Source organism: Ylistrum balloti, unplaced genomic scaffold, assembly GCF_031769215.1.
Source record: "Ylistrum balloti isolate Yb309-2 unplaced genomic scaffold, AGI_CSIRO_Ybal_v1 Utg370126, whole genome shotgun sequence".
Taxonomy (NCBI): Eukaryota; Metazoa; Mollusca; class Bivalvia; order Pectinida; family Pectinidae; genus Ylistrum; species Ylistrum balloti.
In genome coordinates this window covers 518,555-538,755 of record NW_026782140.1, presented here as the reverse complement: position 1 = coordinate 538,755, position 20,201 = coordinate 518,555, and the positions used below count along the sequence as shown (strand labels likewise).

At 38.5% G+C, this 20,201-nt stretch overlaps 1 protein-coding gene across 1 annotated transcript in view; it reads right to left on the bottom strand.

The window, feature by feature from the left end:
• The window catches only part of LOC132550546 (uncharacterized), a 50,736-nt gene extending 30,974 nt beyond the window's left edge, over window positions 1-19,762 (bottom strand). The window contains exon 1 of the mRNA XM_060214639.1: window positions 19,472-19,762. Within this exon, the coding sequence (XP_060070622.1) occupies window positions 19,472-19,674 (203 nt within the window). The 5' untranslated portion in view covers window positions 19,675-19,762. The remainder of the gene's footprint in view (window positions 1-19,471) is intronic.
• Window positions 19,763-20,201: the final 439 nt, after the last annotated feature.

Below are 20,201 nucleotides of genomic sequence, written 5' to 3'. Positions count from 1 at the left end.
ACACCAAAGAGCTCCAAAACAGATATCCATATAAAATTATATGGGGGCTGTAACATCACTGCAATGGAGTGTACGTACAACCATGAACTATCATTTACCTTGATACATCGTTGAGAAGGCATTTTTATTCATTCAATGTTATCCTTTTCCACATTGTTTTGCAACAGTTAAACACGAGTACACAACTGTTTACTTAAAAGCACTTATCGTGAGAGGACATCATAATGTCCTGACGGCGATGACCTTGTTTTGTGTTTGCTTAGATGTTGCTATGGATACAGCTGCAGGTTACAATAGGTGAGGCTCCCGAGAGGGTCATTCAGCATGATGGAAATGGCTCCATTAGGAAAACACTTTTTCAACTTGCGCCGGGTTAATGTAGTGCGAGATAACATGGTTGAGGATTTCTAATCTTTTCAAAAGAAGATCCATATGGATAGCTCTTTTTCCGTGAAATATTTATACTCTGAGCAATTCTGATTTCATGAATCAAAAAACTGGTTTCCACCTACTTTCACTGACATGTTTTCCTTCAGACCACCCGACTTTGCTGTCGGAAATGTCAGGGTATAAGCATAAATTCTAGGTCTGGTCTGCTTAAGTACTCGTATGCCTCCAATCGCATTTAATTGGAGGATACTGGAAACAACAATATGAACGACCAAAGTTTCTGTTTTTCTGCACACGGACCAGACGACGTTTTATGAGCTTTCTACCACTTAACCGGCGCTACAATCAAACTTTGATGTATTTGAAATGGTGCCGATTTTGCAATTGCTTACATTTCTACCACAGAACAGTGCTAAGTAAAAGAATGCAGATAGAGATTGTTGATGTCTGACAGCCTCTAGATATCTAGGTCCTTGATGAAATGGTCTCTCAAATTACAAGCGATGTCGTATCACTTCTACAGTACGTATGTACAATAGTCATCACTGAAACACACTCACTGTTACAATAGTCATCACTGAAACACACTCACTGTTACAATAGTCATCACTGAAACACACTCACTGTTACAATAGTCATCACTGAAACACACCAACTGTTACAATAGTCATCACTGAAACACACCAACTGTTACAATAGTCATCACTGAAACACACTCACTGTTACAATAGTCATCACTGAAACACACTCACTGTTACAATAGTCATCACTGAAACACACTCACTGTTAGTCATCACTGAAACACACTCACTGTTACAATAGTCATCACTGAAACACACTCACTGTTACAATAGTCATCACTGAAACACACTCACTTTTACAATAGTCATCACTGAAACACTCTCACTGTTACAATAGTCATCACTGAAACACACTCACTGTTACAATAGTCATCACTGAAACACACTCACTGTTACAATAGTCATCACTGAAACAAACTCACTGTTACAATAGTCATCACTGAAACACTCACTGTTACAATAGTCATCACTGAAACACACTCACTGTTACAGTAGTCATCACTGAAACAAACTCACTGTTACAATAGTCATCACTGAAACACACTCACTGTTACAATAGTCATCACTGAAACACACTCACTGTTAGTCATCACTGAAACACACCAACTGTTACAATAGTCATCACTGAAACACACCAACTGTTACAATAGTCATCACTGAAACACACTCACTGTTACAATAGTCATCACTGAAACACACTCACTGTTACATAGTCATCACTGAAACACACTCACTGTTACAATAGTCATCACTGAAACACACCAACTGTTACATAGTCATCACTGAAACACACTCACTGTTACAATAGTCATCACTGAAACACACTCACTGTTACAATAGTCATCACTGAAACACACTCACTGTTACAATAGTCATCACTGAAACACACTCACTGTTACAATAGTCATCACTGAAACACACTCACTGTTACAATAGTCATCACTGAAACACACTCACTGTTACAATAGTCATCACTGAAACACACTCACTAAAACACACCAACTGTTACAATAGACATCACTGAAACACTCACTGTTACAATAGTCATCACTGAAACACACACACTGTTACAATAGTCATCACTGAAACACACTCACTGTTACAATAGTCATCACTGAAACACACTCACTGTTACAATAGTCATCACTGAAACACACTCACTGTTACAGTAGTCATCACTGAAACACACTCACTGTTACAATAGTCATCACTGAAACACACTCACTGTTACAATAGTCATCACTGAAACACACTCACTAAAACACACCAACTGTTACAATAGACATCACTGAAACACTCACTGTTACAATAGTCATCACTGAAACACACACACTGTTACAATAGTCATCACTGAAACACACTCACTGTTACAATAGTCATCACTGAAACACACTCACTGTTACAGTAGTCATCACTGAAACACACCAACTGTTACAATAGTCATCACTGACACACACTCACTGTTACAATAGTCATCACTGAAACACACTCACTGTTACAATAGTCATCACTGAAACACACTCACTGTTACAATAGTCATCACTGAAACACACCAACTGTTACATAGTCATCACTGAAACACACTCACTGTTACAGTAGTCATCACTGAAACACACCAACTGTTACAATAGTCATCACTGACACACACTCACTGTTACAATAGTCATCACTGACACACACTCACTGTTACAATAGTCATCACTGAAACACACTCACTGTTACAAAGTCATCACTGAAACACACTCACTGTTACAATAGTCATCACTGAAACACACCAACTGTTACAATAGTCATCACTGAAACACACTCACTGTTACAATAGTCATCACTGAAACACACCAACTATTACAATAGTCGCCACGAAAGCTCTCCATCCTTTAAAATGTGTGAGAATTAATCATGGATCTCTACATATGTAATCTACAAAAGGAAGCTAGTGTTCCACAGAGCTTTTTAGTTGATTAAACCCAGTAACCACAAGTAATTAGTTTACGTTATCGAGATTTTCACAGCAATAACCCCGTATTAATCTTGGTGATCTGACGGTTAATCTGTTCACTAACATTGATGTCCCTTTGTCATTACATTAAAAGTACGTCTTTTTTATCATAAAATGAAATTACAAATTAGTTTTGGTATTCAAACCAATTAATGTATCTTTTTTCTAAAAACATATATATATATACGAAAAAATGACAAAAAACAAGTCACTTATGCTATATCAATAAATCTGTATTAACTTTGTTAGACTCTTTAAGTGGACAAGGTGAACTGAGATATTATCTAGAAAATACAAAACACACAGCCACATTCAAACAGCTTTTTCATTCCTATACAAATGACTTGCCGAATATAGCTTGGAATTTCACATATAGAAAATGTCTCTTCATATTAAATCCCACTTTATTATTAGAAAAAACCCGATAAGCATCATTGATAAATAGCTTGGTTTCATTCGTCATAACGCGGGAAACAACATGTAGTTGTGTGAATAAACAAGGAATATTGAAATGTTTGTGTTATTTCCCCGGGAAAACAAGAAAATACTTGAACATGTAAAAACTGAAGGTCTGCCTAAAATTAAAGAGCGGGTTAAGCGGGTTAAAACATAAGAATTCACGTTGTTTTACTTTCACCAAATAACAGCATATCTTTTTAAATTACGAATGCAAATTGTATGTAGCCATTAACATATGCGACTGCAAGTGCAACCGTGAAGGTTCTGGTTATATCTAAATCGGTCCGGACACGCGGAAGTAGACTCGTGTCGATTACTATCTAAAATACTATTAATGTTAAGGGTTTGTTATCGTTCCAGACACCCGGATGTAGACTCGTGTCGATTACTATCTAAAATACTATTAATGTTAAGGGTTTGTTATCGTTCCAGACACCCGGATGTAGACTCGTGTCGATTACTATCTAAATTACTATTAATGTTAAGGGTTAGTTGTCGTTCCGGACACGCGGATGTAGACTCGTGTCGATAACTATCTAAATTAATATTAAATTTTAAGGGCTAGTTATCGTTCCAGACACCCGAATGTGTCGATTACTATCTAAATGACTATTAATGTTAAGGGTTTGTTATCGTTCCAGACACCCGGATGTAGACTCGTGTCGATTACTACCTAAATTACTATTAATGTTAAGAGTTAGTTATCGTTCCAGACACCCGGATGTAGACTCGTGTCGATTACTACCTAAATTACTATTAATGTTAAGAGTTAGTTATCGTTCCAGACACCCGGATGTAGACTCGTGTCGATTACTATCTAAATGACTATTAATGTTAAGGGTTAGTTGTCGTTTTAGACATCCGGATGTAGACTCGTGTCGATTACTCTCTAAATGACTATCAAGGTTAAGGGTTAGTTGTCGTTTTAGACTCCCGGATGTAGACTCGTGTCGATTACTATCTAAATGACTATTAATGTTAAGGGTTAGTTGTCGTTTTAGACATTCGGATTTAGACTCGTGTCGATTATAGTGACTGGTTTTTTTTCATTAGTCCAAGGAGTTAAAAAGGAAAGAGAAAAATGATGTGTATCTATGTAGATTTTCTATGTTAAAATTTTAATCATTGAAAAATAGTTTTAAAACTGCCTGACTGTGTTAACAATATTCGCACATCTTAATTGGCAGCACAATAGCATATCATTCACGCTTTTGAAGGCCTTTTCTATAGAGAGATATTTTAATGATAGCCAAGATTTTAATCATGTCTATTATTATCAACAGCCGCTCCATATCTGTGTTCATTTGTTCGAACAAACCTCCTTTTTATTGAGTTTTCCAAATTACACAACTTTCTTCCTTCCCACTGGTAGCAGCAAGTTGCTCTATGTCATTGTCGCTTGTGAACATTGTGATAAAATGTGAATAACGAGGAAAGGGCTAATTACAAGCGGTTGTGACCATTGCGACAGTTATCAGATGTCATGAGGATTCCCTTAAAGGTGTAATCTTCTGAGAAATAAAAAAAAAATACCCAGCATTAATCTGATGATAATTTTTTTGAAAGATTTGATTTTAGAAACTAGATTAAAAGCAAAAAATCAGCATGTTTCCACTCTACTTTTCCCGGCACAGTCGTCAGAATATCTGTAACTAGAAATAACACCTTTTTACATATTCTTTTTATTTCTTTCCTGACCAACAGACATTTCTTGTTATTTTCGTGGCAACCCGTATACAATTTTCGGCTTTCATTACTTGGTAAGGGTATACTACTTGGATATTAGAAAAACTTCCAAAGTTAAAGCTAACAGATGTATCCTAGCAACCAGAAAACGTTGAACTGTTGGCGATATCAACCAGATTAACTTCACCGTCAAAGTGTAGTCCACAAGAGAAATTTCTTCAAATCGTTATAAAGATCGGCCTTTTAAAGCTTACAAGTAAAATCATAAATAACAAAGTGTATAAGAAAGTCCATGGTGTTATGTTAGAAATGATTTGATATATTTTTAGGTCTTACTTCTGGTCAGCATCCTTAGGAGGTCTCACATGTAAGGATCAATACTTGGACAGAGTGCAAGCCATGTTGTAATATTTTGGAGATATACATATCTTAAATGATAGTTTAACAACAAAGAAATAAGCGTAAACATATTTGTATTACTGACGAATCACCACACCCGAACTTTACACCGGAAGTAGACGCGAGCCACCAATCCTTATTCATCCGCCTCAGATACATAAAAACATTAAAGCTCGGTGTTCTAAAATGATTATGATAACAGTCAAATATCGACAACTTAGAATGAAGTCCCTCGTGTAAGTTGAATGCTGTAAGACTGTTTGTCGTTATGATTACTGACAATCAAGTCGGAAATAAAGTACACTGTAGTGCTAACATTCGACGGTGATTCTCCACTACAACAACTACAGAAATATGTGACTATTTTGCCACCATTTATATACTATAAATATATTAAATGTTATCACTCACCAAGTCTACAATATGATGTTTAGGTATGCATTTTGCTGAGAAGGACACATCAATGTTTGCTGACATAGCCAATGCCTACACCGAAGTCACAGATATAGAAACCGCTTCTGCTATTCACCCAAACTAAACTACGTATCTCTAAATATCAGAACTTGTCAGTTTCCACTTGGAGAACTTGTTTTAATTTCGGAAATTCTGATACGGCGTTAAAATCTTTTTTGTCAAAACATGTTTTTTTCATATTTGTTTGGCATTTTTTTCCACATTAACCCAGGTGAAGAGTGTGAGATATTGTATCGCAAACGATTGCGAGTCGTCCGGGCTTTTTTTTCAAATTCCTGGAATTCTGTTTACAGTAAAATAGTTCGTAGTTAGGCTGGATGTACCGGAGGAAATGGGTGTGATTATGGGAAAGTTATCTGTTAACACCAATCAATAGAACTTGTCAGGGCCTTTAGGTACTTTTAGTATTGACAATTCGATTTTCTTTTAAATATTGTTAAAGTAGGCGCCTGTATGATAGTGCAGTAGAACCACTGAGTAGTAAATCTGCATTAACGAGTTTGAAGTAAGCTGAAATAGTTTTGTACCACAAATGTAATAGATAATTCTATTGTCAATTAGTTTTAATACTGAAATACACTGGATTGCATGATACAGAGGAAGTGTGATATAGCCACATGAACATCCGTGCTGACAGCTGTATTTCGATAACGTCGAATCAGATTGGAAAACGTCCATCATGCAAGGTGATACGAGTGCAATAACTCGCAAATATCTCAGGTGAAGTAATGAACTAAAACGAAAGGGATATTTGGTGTGTATTGTAGAAGACATTGGTAGATATTAATTAGAACCCGAGCTTGGTTCACCTATTGCCAAGCATGGCATTGTATTACTTACTATATTCCTGTGTAATGATCTTGTATCGTTCACATAAATGGTCAGTGTTCAACCTTCCTAGTGGTACACCGTTCAATGAAATATCGATGATAAAATTCTAATGATGTTGAGGTTTTTTGTTTCTGGGGATATTTCTGTCGCTCAGTGTTATTCTCATGTGTTCGTGTTTGTCGTAGTAGCTAGAAGTAGGTGATATAATAGCTTCACCGTCATTTTTAAAGTGCTGTCAGGCATGTGGCCTTGATAATTGTCTTAATAAACCGATCTAGTATCGTCACTCCTATGTTGATCGGAATGTTTTTTCTCTGACCAGAATACTTGATGCTTGTGATTCTTATGGAGACATCACGGCGGATACGACATTCTACAGGACGAGTTTGTTTTTTGAAGAACTTGTGAATGTTTCTTGTGCAAGTAATTGTTTAACTAGAATGACACGGCATTTTCTGCACGAACAGAAATAAGTGTTGTATTTCTTCTAATTACAAACACAGGTACATTATACATGTTTACGACAAACAAAATAATTTCTTCAGTGGTCTAATTTCAATTCATCTGTATTAATTATGAACTGTCATCTAAACATGAAAGATAACAAGATTTGTGATTCTTGAGTACAATTAAGAAGAACAACTTTACACCAAAATCGATGTGATGTTTTACTGAAGATGCCCGCATTGGAAACTGGGGAAATTAAATTTCCGAGTGCGATTGCTTAAGGGCGTAATAAAAAGATAATATCTGGCAATAGCTAGTAGATCATGGTTGACCGGGGCGAATAGCGGGGATAAAGTCGTAGTAGAATGTGTCTATCGGGGCATTGGGTGACACAAACACACGCACAGAGGCGTTCCAAGTGTGAAACATGCTGTCGGCCACAACACGTGCAGCGTTGTATCAAGCATATCATTGCCCGTATATCTACCAATATCTGGGGACAAGATCAGGAAACGTAAGAATCTTATTGGAAACGCATGTAAATCTCCAGGTTCGTGTATGAATTAGATGTTGAGGAAGAGTTCAAACAAAGGTCGTTAATATTCGAAAAGTTTGTAATGGGAATAGGGATGTGCCACACATCGCCCAATCACCACAAGTTGTTTATATATAAAATAAACACGCCGACCAACGAATTGACCAAGAATGGTTAAGTAAATCTATATAAGTATGTGTCCAGTATTTCCCTACACATCTTCAGAGACCACTAATTACTAAATTCCGACAGACTCGTTTTTTCAATCTTCAAAGAGAACATTGAATAGATCAAAATATATCTGCTCCATTAGAATACTTCATTTTATTTTTTTTTTTCATTCTATCTTTTCCGTTGGTGTCTCTCTTAACATCCGTCATCAAATGACCCTAACTGTTGGTGTCTCTCTTAACATCCGTCATTACATGACCCTGACTGTTGGTGTCTCTCTTAACATCCGTCATCAAATGACCCTGACTGTTGGTGTCTCTCTTAACATCCGTCATTACATGACCCTGACTGTTGGTGTCTCTCTTAACATCCGTCATCAAATGACCCTGACTGTTGGTGTCTCTCTTAACATCCGTCATCAAATGACCCTGACTGTTGGTGTCTCTCTTAACATCCGTCATCACATGACCCTGACTGTTGGTGTCTCTCTTAACATCCGTCATCACATGACCCTGACTGTTGGTGTCTCTCTTAACATCCGTCATCAAATGACCCTAACTGTTGGTGTCTCTCTTAACATCCGTCATTACATGACCCTGACTGTTGGTGTCTCTCTTAACATCCGTCAACACATGACCCTGACTGTTGGTGTCTACCTAAACATCTGTGCACACATGACCCTGACTGTTGGTGTCTACCTCCACATCTGTCCACACATGACCCTGACTGTTGGTGTCTACCTCCACATCTGTACACACATGACCCTGACTGTTGGTGTCTACCTCCACATCTGTCCACACATGACCCTGATTGTTGGTGTCTACCTCAATATCTGTACACACATGACCCTGACTGTTGATGTCCACCTCCACATCTGTCCACACATGACCCTGACTGTTGGTGTCTACCTCCACATCTGTCCACACATGACCCTGACTGTTGGTGTCCACCTCCACATCTGTCCACACATGACCCTGACGGTTGGTGTCTACCGCCACATCTGTCCACACATGACCCAGACTGTTGGTGTCTACCTCCACATCTGTCCACACATGACCCAGACTGTTGGTGTCTACCTAAACATCTGTCCACACCTGACCCTGACTGTTGGTGTCTACCTAAACATCTGTCCACACCTGACCCTGACTGTTGGTGTCTACCTCAATATCTGTCCACACCTGACCCTGACTGTTGGTGTCTACCTCCACATCTGTCCACACATGACCCTGACTGTTGGTGTCTACCTCCACATTTGTCCACACCTGACCCTGAATGTTGGTGTCTATCTCCACATCTGTCCACACCTGACCCTGAATGTTGATGTCTACCTAAACATCTGTCCACACATGATCCTGACTGTTGGTGTCTACCTCCACATCTGTCCACACCTGACCCTGACTGTTGGTGTCTACCTCAATATCTGTCCACACCTGACCCTGACTGTTGGTGTCTACCTCCACATCTGTCCACACATGACCCTGACTGTTGGTGTCTACCTCCACATCTGTCCACACATGACCCTGACTGTTGGTGTCTACCTAAACCTCTGTGCACACATGACCCTGACTGTTGGTGTCTACCTCCACATCTGTCCACACCTGACCCTGATTGTTGGTGTCTACCTCCACATCTGTCCACACCTGACCCTGAATGTTGATGTCTACCTAAACATCTGTCCACACATGACCCTGACTGTTGGTGTCTACCTCCACATCTGTCCACACCTGACCCTGAATGTTGATGTCTACCTAAACATCTGTCCACACATGATCCTGACTGTTGGTGTCTACCTCCACATCTGTCCACACCTGACCCTGACTGTTGGTGTCTACCTCAATATCTGTCCACACATGACCCTGACTGTTGGTGTCTACCTCCACATCTGTCCACACATGACCCTGACTGTTGGTGTCTACCGCCACATCTGTCCACACATGACCCAGACTGTTGGTGTCTACCTCCACATCTGTCCACACATGACCCAGACTGTTGGTGTCTACCTAAACATCTGTCCACACCTGACCCTGACTGTTGGTGTCTACCTAAACATCTGTCCACACCTGACCCTGACTGTTGGTGTCTACCTCAATATCTGTCCACACCTGACCCTGACTGTTGGTGTCTACCTCCACATCTGTCCACACATGACCCTGACTGTTGGTGTCTACCTCCACATTTGTCCACACCTGACCCTGAATGTTGGTGTCTATCTCCACATCTGTCCACACCTGACCCTGAATGTTGATGTCTACCTAAACATCTGTCCACACATGATCCTGACTGTTGGTGTCTACCTCCACATCTGTCCACACCTGACCCTGACTGTTGGTGTCTACCTCAATATCTGTCCACACCTGACCCTGACTGTTGGTGTCTACCTCCACATCTGTCCACACATGACCCTGACTGTTGGTGTCTACCTCCACATCTGTCCACACATGACCCTGACTGTTGGTGTCTACCTAAACATCTGTCCACACATGACCCTGACTGTTGGTGTCTACCTCCACATCTGTCCACACCTGACCCTGATTGTTGGTGTCTACCTGCACATCTGTCCACACCTGACCCTGAATGTTGATGTCTACCTAAACATCTGTCCACACATGACCCTGACTGTTGGTGTCTACCTCCACATCTGTCCACACCTGACCCTGAATGTTGATGTCTACCTAAACATCTGTCCACACATGACCCTGACTGTTGGTGTCTACCTCCACATCTGTCCACACATGACCCTGACTGTTGGTGTCTACCTCCACATCTGTCCACACATGACCCTGACTGTTGGTGTCTACCTCCACATCTGTCTCCACTGGGATGCAAAATCATATATAAACAAAAAAAAAAAAAAAAAAACCACTAGGACTCAAAAAGACAAACAAAAAACGTCTTTAAGAACTACCTCTTGCAACATTTTATAGAACATCCCTGTGATTGATGAGTCGATATGTGTACAGTACACTGAGTGTAAATATAATAGTATTGCGCTGAACTTGGCGCTAGTTGCAGTTTCTTTATGTTGCCTATTGGACTAAATCATTTCTTTTTACTCAGTTTTTTATATAAGTCTCAGGCAATGTGACCTTGACCTTAGATATATAGGCCAGAAAATAGTATACAACGCACGGTCATTTCATCCTTCTCCCATATGTATCCATATATTTTAATCTCAACGGAATTTGTATCTAGTCGTAAAATAAAAGGAAACATTTACACTGCTATGGCATTTGCCATCCAGTATATACCAAAGGCGTTTCAGTGTCCTAGTATTTGATCTTTGCCCTCATTGTGACCTTTAACACGGTTTTGTTTTTTTGTTTTTAGCGTGACACATCACCTAACCATCTTGCAGTTATCCGTTGGTATTCTATTGATCAGCTTTCACTGAGTTCAAGCTTTAAACTAGGAAATTTGCTTCGACTTCTCACTTAAAGATTGCATTGACTTTTGAATTGAATAATTTTTAAAAATATTGATGGTATTTTCATAAAGTGGATACATTGTCTGTTGTAATTAGATTCAATACAGATTTTTGATTTCTGCTGGACAGCCGTGCCCTTTTAGTTGCGGTCGTTTTTATTTTTTAAAAAAATACAAAACTGGTCTGATAAGTGGCATCGATAACGGTCCGAGGACATGCAATGCCTTTTATCTATGTAGTTTAACCAGTTAACATGTAGTTAATTTTTCGAATAGCAGAATCACAGTTAGGCTACAATACGTATTGTTTTGGGCGATGTAAATAAGAGAATTTGCAGAAACGAACTATCCATTGTTGGAATAGAAACCAACATTGACGTTTAATTTCGTTCTGATCATTATTCTCTGCAGTCAAATCAAATGACCCCTGTCATGCTCCAAACACGATAATTGCCAAATGAAACTGCAATACAAGTGAGTTATCTGCCAATCAAGGTGTATTTTAAACACATCGATTGTGCATAATCAAGGTAAATTACGGACATGCTTTGTTATCAAACAGAAATAAATGGAACACCAATCCATTTTACTATGTGTAAAGTGCATACTGCTTTTTTTAACAATTGATTCCGAAATAAATTAGCTTGCCAATGCAATGGTTCACCATTACTGCGTGTAATTATCAACACGACCTATGGTTCACCATTACTGGGTGTAACATATCAACACCACCTATGGTTCACCATTACTGGGTGTAACATATCAACACGACCTATGGTTCACCATTACTGCGTGTAATTATCAACACGACCTATGGTTCACCATTACTGGGTGTAACATATCAACACGACCTATGGTTCACCATTACTGCGTGTAACGTACCAACACGACCTATTGTTCACCATTACTGGGTGTAACATATCAACACGACCTATGGTTCACTATTACTGGGTGTAACGTACCAACACGACCTATGATTCACCATTACTGGGTGTAACATATCAACACGACCTATGGTTCACCATTACTGCGTGTAACATATCAACACGACCTATGGTTCACCATTACTGGGTGTAATTATCAACACGACCTATGGTTCACCATTACTGCGTGTAACGTACCAACACGACCTATGGTTCACCATTACTGGGTGTAACGTACCAACACGACCTATGGTTCACCATTACTGGGTGTAACGTATCAACACGACCTATGGTTCACCATTACTGGGTGTAACGTACCAACACGACCAAACCCTTACTTGATGGGTTTTATACCATTCTTAAGTGTGATTTCAAAACACTGCTTATTTTATTTTATCCTATCATCACCTTCATCTTATAACACACCAAGTAGAAGATTAGAGTGTGACGTTTCGATGACAACACGGTCACCTTCATCTTATAACACAACCAGTAGAAGATTAGAGTGTGACGTTTCGACGACGACAGGTCACCTTCATCTTATAACACACCAAGTTGAAGATTTGAGTGTGACGTTTCGATGACAACACGGTCACCTTCATCTTATAACACAACCAGTAGAAGATTAGAGTGTGACGTTTCGATGACAACACGGTCACCTTCATCTTATAACACAACCAGTAGAAGATTAGAGTGTGACGTTTCGATGACAACACGGTCACCTTCATCTTATAACACAACCAGTAGAAGATTAGAGTGTGACGTTTCGATGACAACACGGTCACCTTCATCTTATAACACAACCAGTAGAAGATTAGAGTGTGACGTTTCGATGACAACACGGTCACCTTCATCTTATAACACAACCAGTAGAAGATTAGAGTGTGACGTTTCGATGACTACACGGTCACCTTCATCTTATAACACAACCAGTAGAAGATTAGAGTGTGACGTTTCGATGACAACACGGTCACCTTCATCTTATAACACAACCAGTAGAAGATTAGAGTGTGACGTTTCGATGACAACACGGTCACCTTCATCTTATAACACAACCAGTAGAAGATTAGAGTGTGACGTTTCGATGACTACACGGTCACCTTCCTCTTATAACACAACCAATAGAAGATTAGAGTGTGACGTTTCGATGACAACACGGTCATCTTCATCTTATAACACAACCAGTAGAAGATTAGAGTGTGACGTTTCGATGACAACACGGTCACCTTCCTCTTATAACACAACCAGTAGAAGATTAGTGTGACGTTTCGATGACAACACGGTCACCTTCATCTTATAACACAACCAGTAGAAGATTAGAGTGTGACGTTTCGATGACAACACGGTCACCTTCCTCTTATAACACAACCAGTAGAAGATTAGTGTGACGTTTCGATGACAACACGGTCACCTTCATCTTATAACACAACCAATAGAGGATTAGAGTGTGAGGATGACTACACCGTCACCTTCATCAGACAAATGACCAGTGTGAAACATATCAGCAGTGACGTAATTTGTACATAAGACGACTGTGCTATAATCCTGTGAACACTAAGATAGAAAATTGTGTGACGAGATGGTAATACGAAAGTACACAAAATGTTATTAAACAATTTACAGTAGTCATTTCGGCTACATTTCATTCAAATCTTGGTCATAGATGTGCGAGAGCCTGTGGTTCACCTCGTCATTGTTTAATACTAGCCAGGTGCACTTAGAATACATAACGTACTTATCGGGAAAATATCAGAAATTCATTTCACACGATGTTGTGTCTCATCACCAATACACTCATTAGCGAAGTACCTGGTATCATAAGGAGCCACCCACAGCATGACCGTCATGGCGAGAGAACACCAATATCTATATCCAAGACATGATGGATTTACTAGAATTGCCCAGTCTCTCCGGTAGTGGTCAACCTGTTCATGGAACACTTGGAGACAAAAGCTATAGCCACAGACCCGAAAGAATGTAAACGTAGTGTTTGGAAACGATATGTTGACAACATGTTGGAAATAGTCAAGTAAGGGTCACAGAAGGATTTTACGGAGCATTTCAATACCGCAGATACCACCAACAGCATCAAATTCAAATGTGCCACTCTTTGCCACTCATTTAGTAAAGAAAGAATAATTTATTGATGTATGCAAAAGAGACGCTCACGGATCAACACCTCAACTTCAAGAACAAAATCATACCCATGGCGCCATGGAAACGTGTGGATACCTCACTGGGCAATCAAGAAAGCTACCGACGAATTAACGGAAAGCAAGGGAAAGACTAAGAGACGAAACACATAAAGAAAGAACAAGATGAAAGGCACCAGTTGCCATCCCTTAAATCAAAGTCTGTCATAAACCATTCAGAGGATTTACCATGGTCATGGTATTGCAATAGTCATGAAACCTCATAAGACTCTCCGAACTACATTTTCTATCCTACCGATAAGACACCCTAGCAAAATATTGCAGAGTTCGTATACAAGATCGGTCGCATCGTATATCGGAGAAACGGGCAAGAGATTCAGGGTCAGACATCAGAAAGACGCGGAATCTCGCGAAAGCAGTAAATTCATCAAATCAGAGCGAAGACATTTACAGTCCCAGATCAATAAGTCGACACTTACAGATCATTCCACACAGCTAAATCGTATCATTGGCAGGGAAAATTCCAAAATAGTCGAATAGGGAAAACAACGTTTTCAGGCGGCTGGTCAAGGAGGGCATCTTGGTACGCCGCACCGGGCCAGTGCCAGACAGGGCAATTTGTCTGAGAAATGCTCAAGATGATATCGCGCGTTGGTATTGATATAAAAGCGGCTAAAATTCACTCTTAGTAGACATCCATCCATTTGCGATCGTTGTCGAAACGAAGTCGGAAAATCCTGTAGAAATTTCCATGAGAGGTCAGTGTTTCGATATGCTACACATACATTCTACCTGTGATATGGCATCACGAAGCGCGCGGCGTCGCACTTTGCCAGTAAATACCTCTATGCCTAGTGGACAAATTGGTCATGTGTTTATGTCGTGGCGGCCTTCGGAATTTTGTATGACATTGGTTTTAATTTCAGTGGGACAAAGTTTGATTAATTTTATTGTCTCAATGTTCCCCAACAAGTCTCTAGGCTTAAGTATGTTATCTTTACATACTTATCAAGTGGGAGTTTCCTCAGATATTTCCTCATAAATTTATAAAATAATGCGTATGTTGTAGCTTTAAACAAATCGTAACACCCTCATATCATTATAATATATCAATTATTGGCAAATCTAAATCCATCGGGAAAAGAAAGTGAGAAATCACACTCTATCACACAGTTTGCTTACATACCAAATCTGAAACCCGTACAGTGCAGTGAACTTAGAAATCACACTATATCACACAGTTTATTTACATACCAAATCTAGAACCCGTACAGTTTAGTGAACTGAGAAATCACACTCTATCACACAGTTTACTTACATACCAAATCTAAAACCCCGTACAGTTTAGTGAACTTAGAAATCACACTATATCACACAGTTTATTTACATACCAAATCTAGAAACCGTACAGTTTAATGAACTGAGAAATCACACTATAACACAGTTTACTTACATACCAAATCTAAAACCCCGTACAGTGCGGTGAACTGAGAAATCACACTATATCACACAGTTTACTTACATACCAAATCTAAAACCCCGTACAGTGCGGTGAACTGAGAAATCTCACACTATAACACAGTTTACTTACATACCAAATCTAAAACCCGTACAGTGCGGTGAACTGAGAAATCACACTCTATCACACAGTTTACTTACATACCAAATCTAAAACCCCGTACAGTGCAGTGAACTGAGAAATCTCACTCAATAACACAGTTTATTTACATACCAAATCTAAAACCCCGTACAGTGCGGTGAACTGAGAAATCACACTATAACAGTTTACTTACATACCAAAATCTAAAACCCGTACAGTTTAGTGAACTGAGAAATCACACTCTATCACACAGTTTACTTACATACCAAATCTGAAACCCTTACGGTGCAGTGAACTGAGAAATCACACTATATCACACAGTTTACTTACATACCAAATCTAAAACCCCGTACAGTGCAGTGAACTGAGAAATCTCACTCAATAACACAGTTTACTTACATACCAAATCTAAAAGCCGTACAGTTCAGTTAATTGAGAAATCACACTCTACCACACAGTTTGCTTACATACCAAATCTAAAACCCGTACAGTTCAGTGAATTGAGAAATTACACTATATCACACAGTTTACTTACATACCAAATCTAAAACCCCGTACAGTGCGGTGAACTGAGAAATCTCACTCAATAACACAGTTTACTTACATACCAAATCTAAAAGCCGTACAGTTCAGTTAATTGAGAAATCACACTATATCACACAGTTTACTTACATACCAAGTCTAAAACCCGTACAGTTTAGTGAACTGAGAAATCATAATTTATAATAGATTTACTTATATACGAAATTTAAAACTCCTGCAGAATATTGTGTTTACCGAAAACAGAGAAGAAAGCTGCGAGATTTTAGGCCTAAAATTACATCCCCAGGGAATTAGATTGGTGTTTAGAACCACGATAACTCATTTTACAGCTCACGATCACGACATCAGTACATATAAACTCATTTAATAGGGATTATAATGGATTCGTTTGGGAATGATTGTCAGTTACCTTAATTACAGTTTAGAATGTGGAATGTTTTAATTCATAAAATAAAATATAATCAAATGTAGAACATTCTGCACTAAAACATAATCAGTACATCTCCAATCAGACTTTGTTGTATAATTATACTACAGCAGTATTTTTTTTAGATAAACGGCATTAAGGACAGGTATCAAACTGTCTCACATCTTCTATTTGACAATTAAAATGATTAAGTGTTTTGGTTTGTTTTAAGGATCCGAATATCACTTGGGGAAGAAACAGAGGTTTCTACTGGCATCCATTTATCACACTTAAAAAAGTAAAATAACAGCGTTCGGGACAATGAAAACCAACATTGATGTAAATAGCCTATGTATAGCGATGTTTACTACTCTCTAGCCTACTGGGTGGTATTAGCTCCGGACACATCCAGTGTGAAACACGAAACGATTTTAATCATCAATACAGCCTCTTTTTCTTATTGAAATCGTACCAAGACATAATGATAAACCCTGATATTGATATATTAAAAGTCAGGAACCGAAGAAAAAAATTTTAAGAAGCACTTTACATATCGATATTTACAATTCTACATAACCAAACGATCGTTAAAGATTATGAACGATCCAGAAAAATGATTATCACTTAGGTTGTACGTCACAATCAGCAGGTCTGTCATCATTATAGATCAAGCCATTATATAATGTTTACTAGAAACTGTAGATAATGGAGATTTTGTTCAATAGGATGCATTTAATTGTAGATAATAACCGCAGAATATTTTAGCTGAAACCTTAAAGCCTGCCCATTACAAAATACTTACTAGGCTATACAGTATATCATGATCAGCACCAACAGCATATCCCTAATCATATATATGAGATAATGTTCTACGGAACAGAATATGGTTAAATAGACAGTGACACTTGTATAAGCTTTGCTAGAAAACTCCTCTTGTGTCTTGCTTTATGTCGATCATGTCAATATTATTTATAAAGCGATATCATACATAATACATTGATATGTTGTTTTTTTTCTGATCACAGATCTACACTTTTGTTTGGCAATCGATGTTAGTAACATGAAGCTTTCCTATCACGTGGTACGTTTTAGTTCGTTTTCACTTGACCTAACTGTAAACATGCATTGCGTGTTGTGTTATTGAATTTAATTTTGGACTATGATGATTTGGATGTGTTGTTGTGTACCATCTCACAGTTTTGTTTTGTATATTTTCAGAGGTAATGCATTGGTATGTATTTTTTTATCACAGATTATGTTTGCTAATCTACGTTAGTAACTTATTTTTTGCCCCGTGTTATTGAATTAGGTTTTGGATTATGAATATGTTGATGTGTTGGTTATTTTTGTTGTTGTGTATCATCTTACCGAGTCTTGTATATTGTGATAAGTAATACTGTTTTGCATAATTTTCTTCTTTGTATACCTGACAAGTAGCAATGTTTGATATATTATCACCTTTTGACAACCTTTGACAATGTTTAGTATATTTTAAGCTTTTACAATGTTTTATATATTTTCAACCTATGACAATGTTTTGTGTAGTGTTACCCTTTGACAAGGTTCGGTGTTTACGGAATTTTAGATTAGATTTTATTGATTACTAGTTATAAATAGAATTTGAATAAGAGCACACACGCGCGCACGCACACACACACACACACACACACACACACACACACACACACACATATATATATATATATATATATAACTGAACTTTGTATGAGAACATCTAAAGTTGAATTATATATACACTGAAAGCAGTAGGGATCAAGTTGTTAAACACCGGGGTGTTTGATATTTCACAGCTACAGGAGGCATGGCGTCGTGATAACCATGATCACAAATCCTTGCACTCATAGCGTTTTAAAGAATCTCCGATGCACTTAAACGTCTATGATTTAGGTACTCTTTGCTGTAAAAAATGCGACTAAACATGTAGGATCTGATAAAGTCATTAGATGCACATCTGATACTTGGTTATAACTATAACTTACACATATCCAGATTATTCAAGTCAGAAATGAACTGCGTGCACGTTACGTTTTTTAAGTATTCGGGAAACCAAGTAATTTTGAAAACCATTAATCTTTTCTTATCCTTTTTATCAATTTTTGAAAGGAGGCGCAACTTTATCTTGATGTGAATCTGTACAGATCTGAAAGTGTTCCGAGACAACGCCAGATTGAAAGCGTAGAAATAAAGGCTTGTTAGAAGCACTGCCAATACAATGAACCTTTTAACGCTTTTGTTTCGTCTGACATTGATCTGAATGCGAGTCAAGGTAATACAATCCTCCATAATATTTTTTGATGGTCTGAAAGAATGTTTTCAGAATTCTACACTTAGTAAAAACAAATATAACCTACTTTCGGTCGATATATATATATATTATGGAAGGTTCGAATGACCCAGTTATCACATTATTCACCTTTTCAGAAACCTTACCTCATAAATGTGATGACTCCCACCCGAGCGATATCGTCACTAACAATCTGCCAAGTGGACGAGACCAAGTGTTTCTGTTCCAATGTAAAATCATCCATATACACTGGATATGGTATGTCAGAATCAGTCCTTACTGTGGTCAAATAGATATCACGGAGGGTGTCTTTTGACAACCTGTTGCGGTCAGACACTATGCACCCCATAATAATGGTCGAGCGACAATGACTTCTAGATAAGCCACAAACTCTACAGTATCACATTGATATGTACACCTGTTGCATTCAGATTCGACTGTCATATGTCCTCGCGAAGCTCATTTGTACAAACTTTACCAACAGTGTAGATTTCCTGGCAGTGAGCGTGTACACCACGCGCAAGTCACGCCACACTTCTGTCAGTGTTTAAAGCTTGCGCTGGGTTCTAATGCGGACAGTGAACAGCTGTAAGTACGAGTGAACAGATATTCTAAACAGAACTTTCTATGGTTTTGGTCCTATTTACAAACAACAAGTACGATTGCCATAGTCTGTAGGGACCAATTTGATGAAAACAGAACTATATTTTTTCATGTTATAAATATGATAAAACTGGAGAGTAGAACTCGGCTAAATCGACATGTCAGATCGAGCGATGGCTCTTAGGTCGTACGGAAACTCGAGTAGCATTTTAAAGAATAATTTCACTTTTGATGTGACTTGTAGCTGATATAGACAAACTATTCAATAGAAAG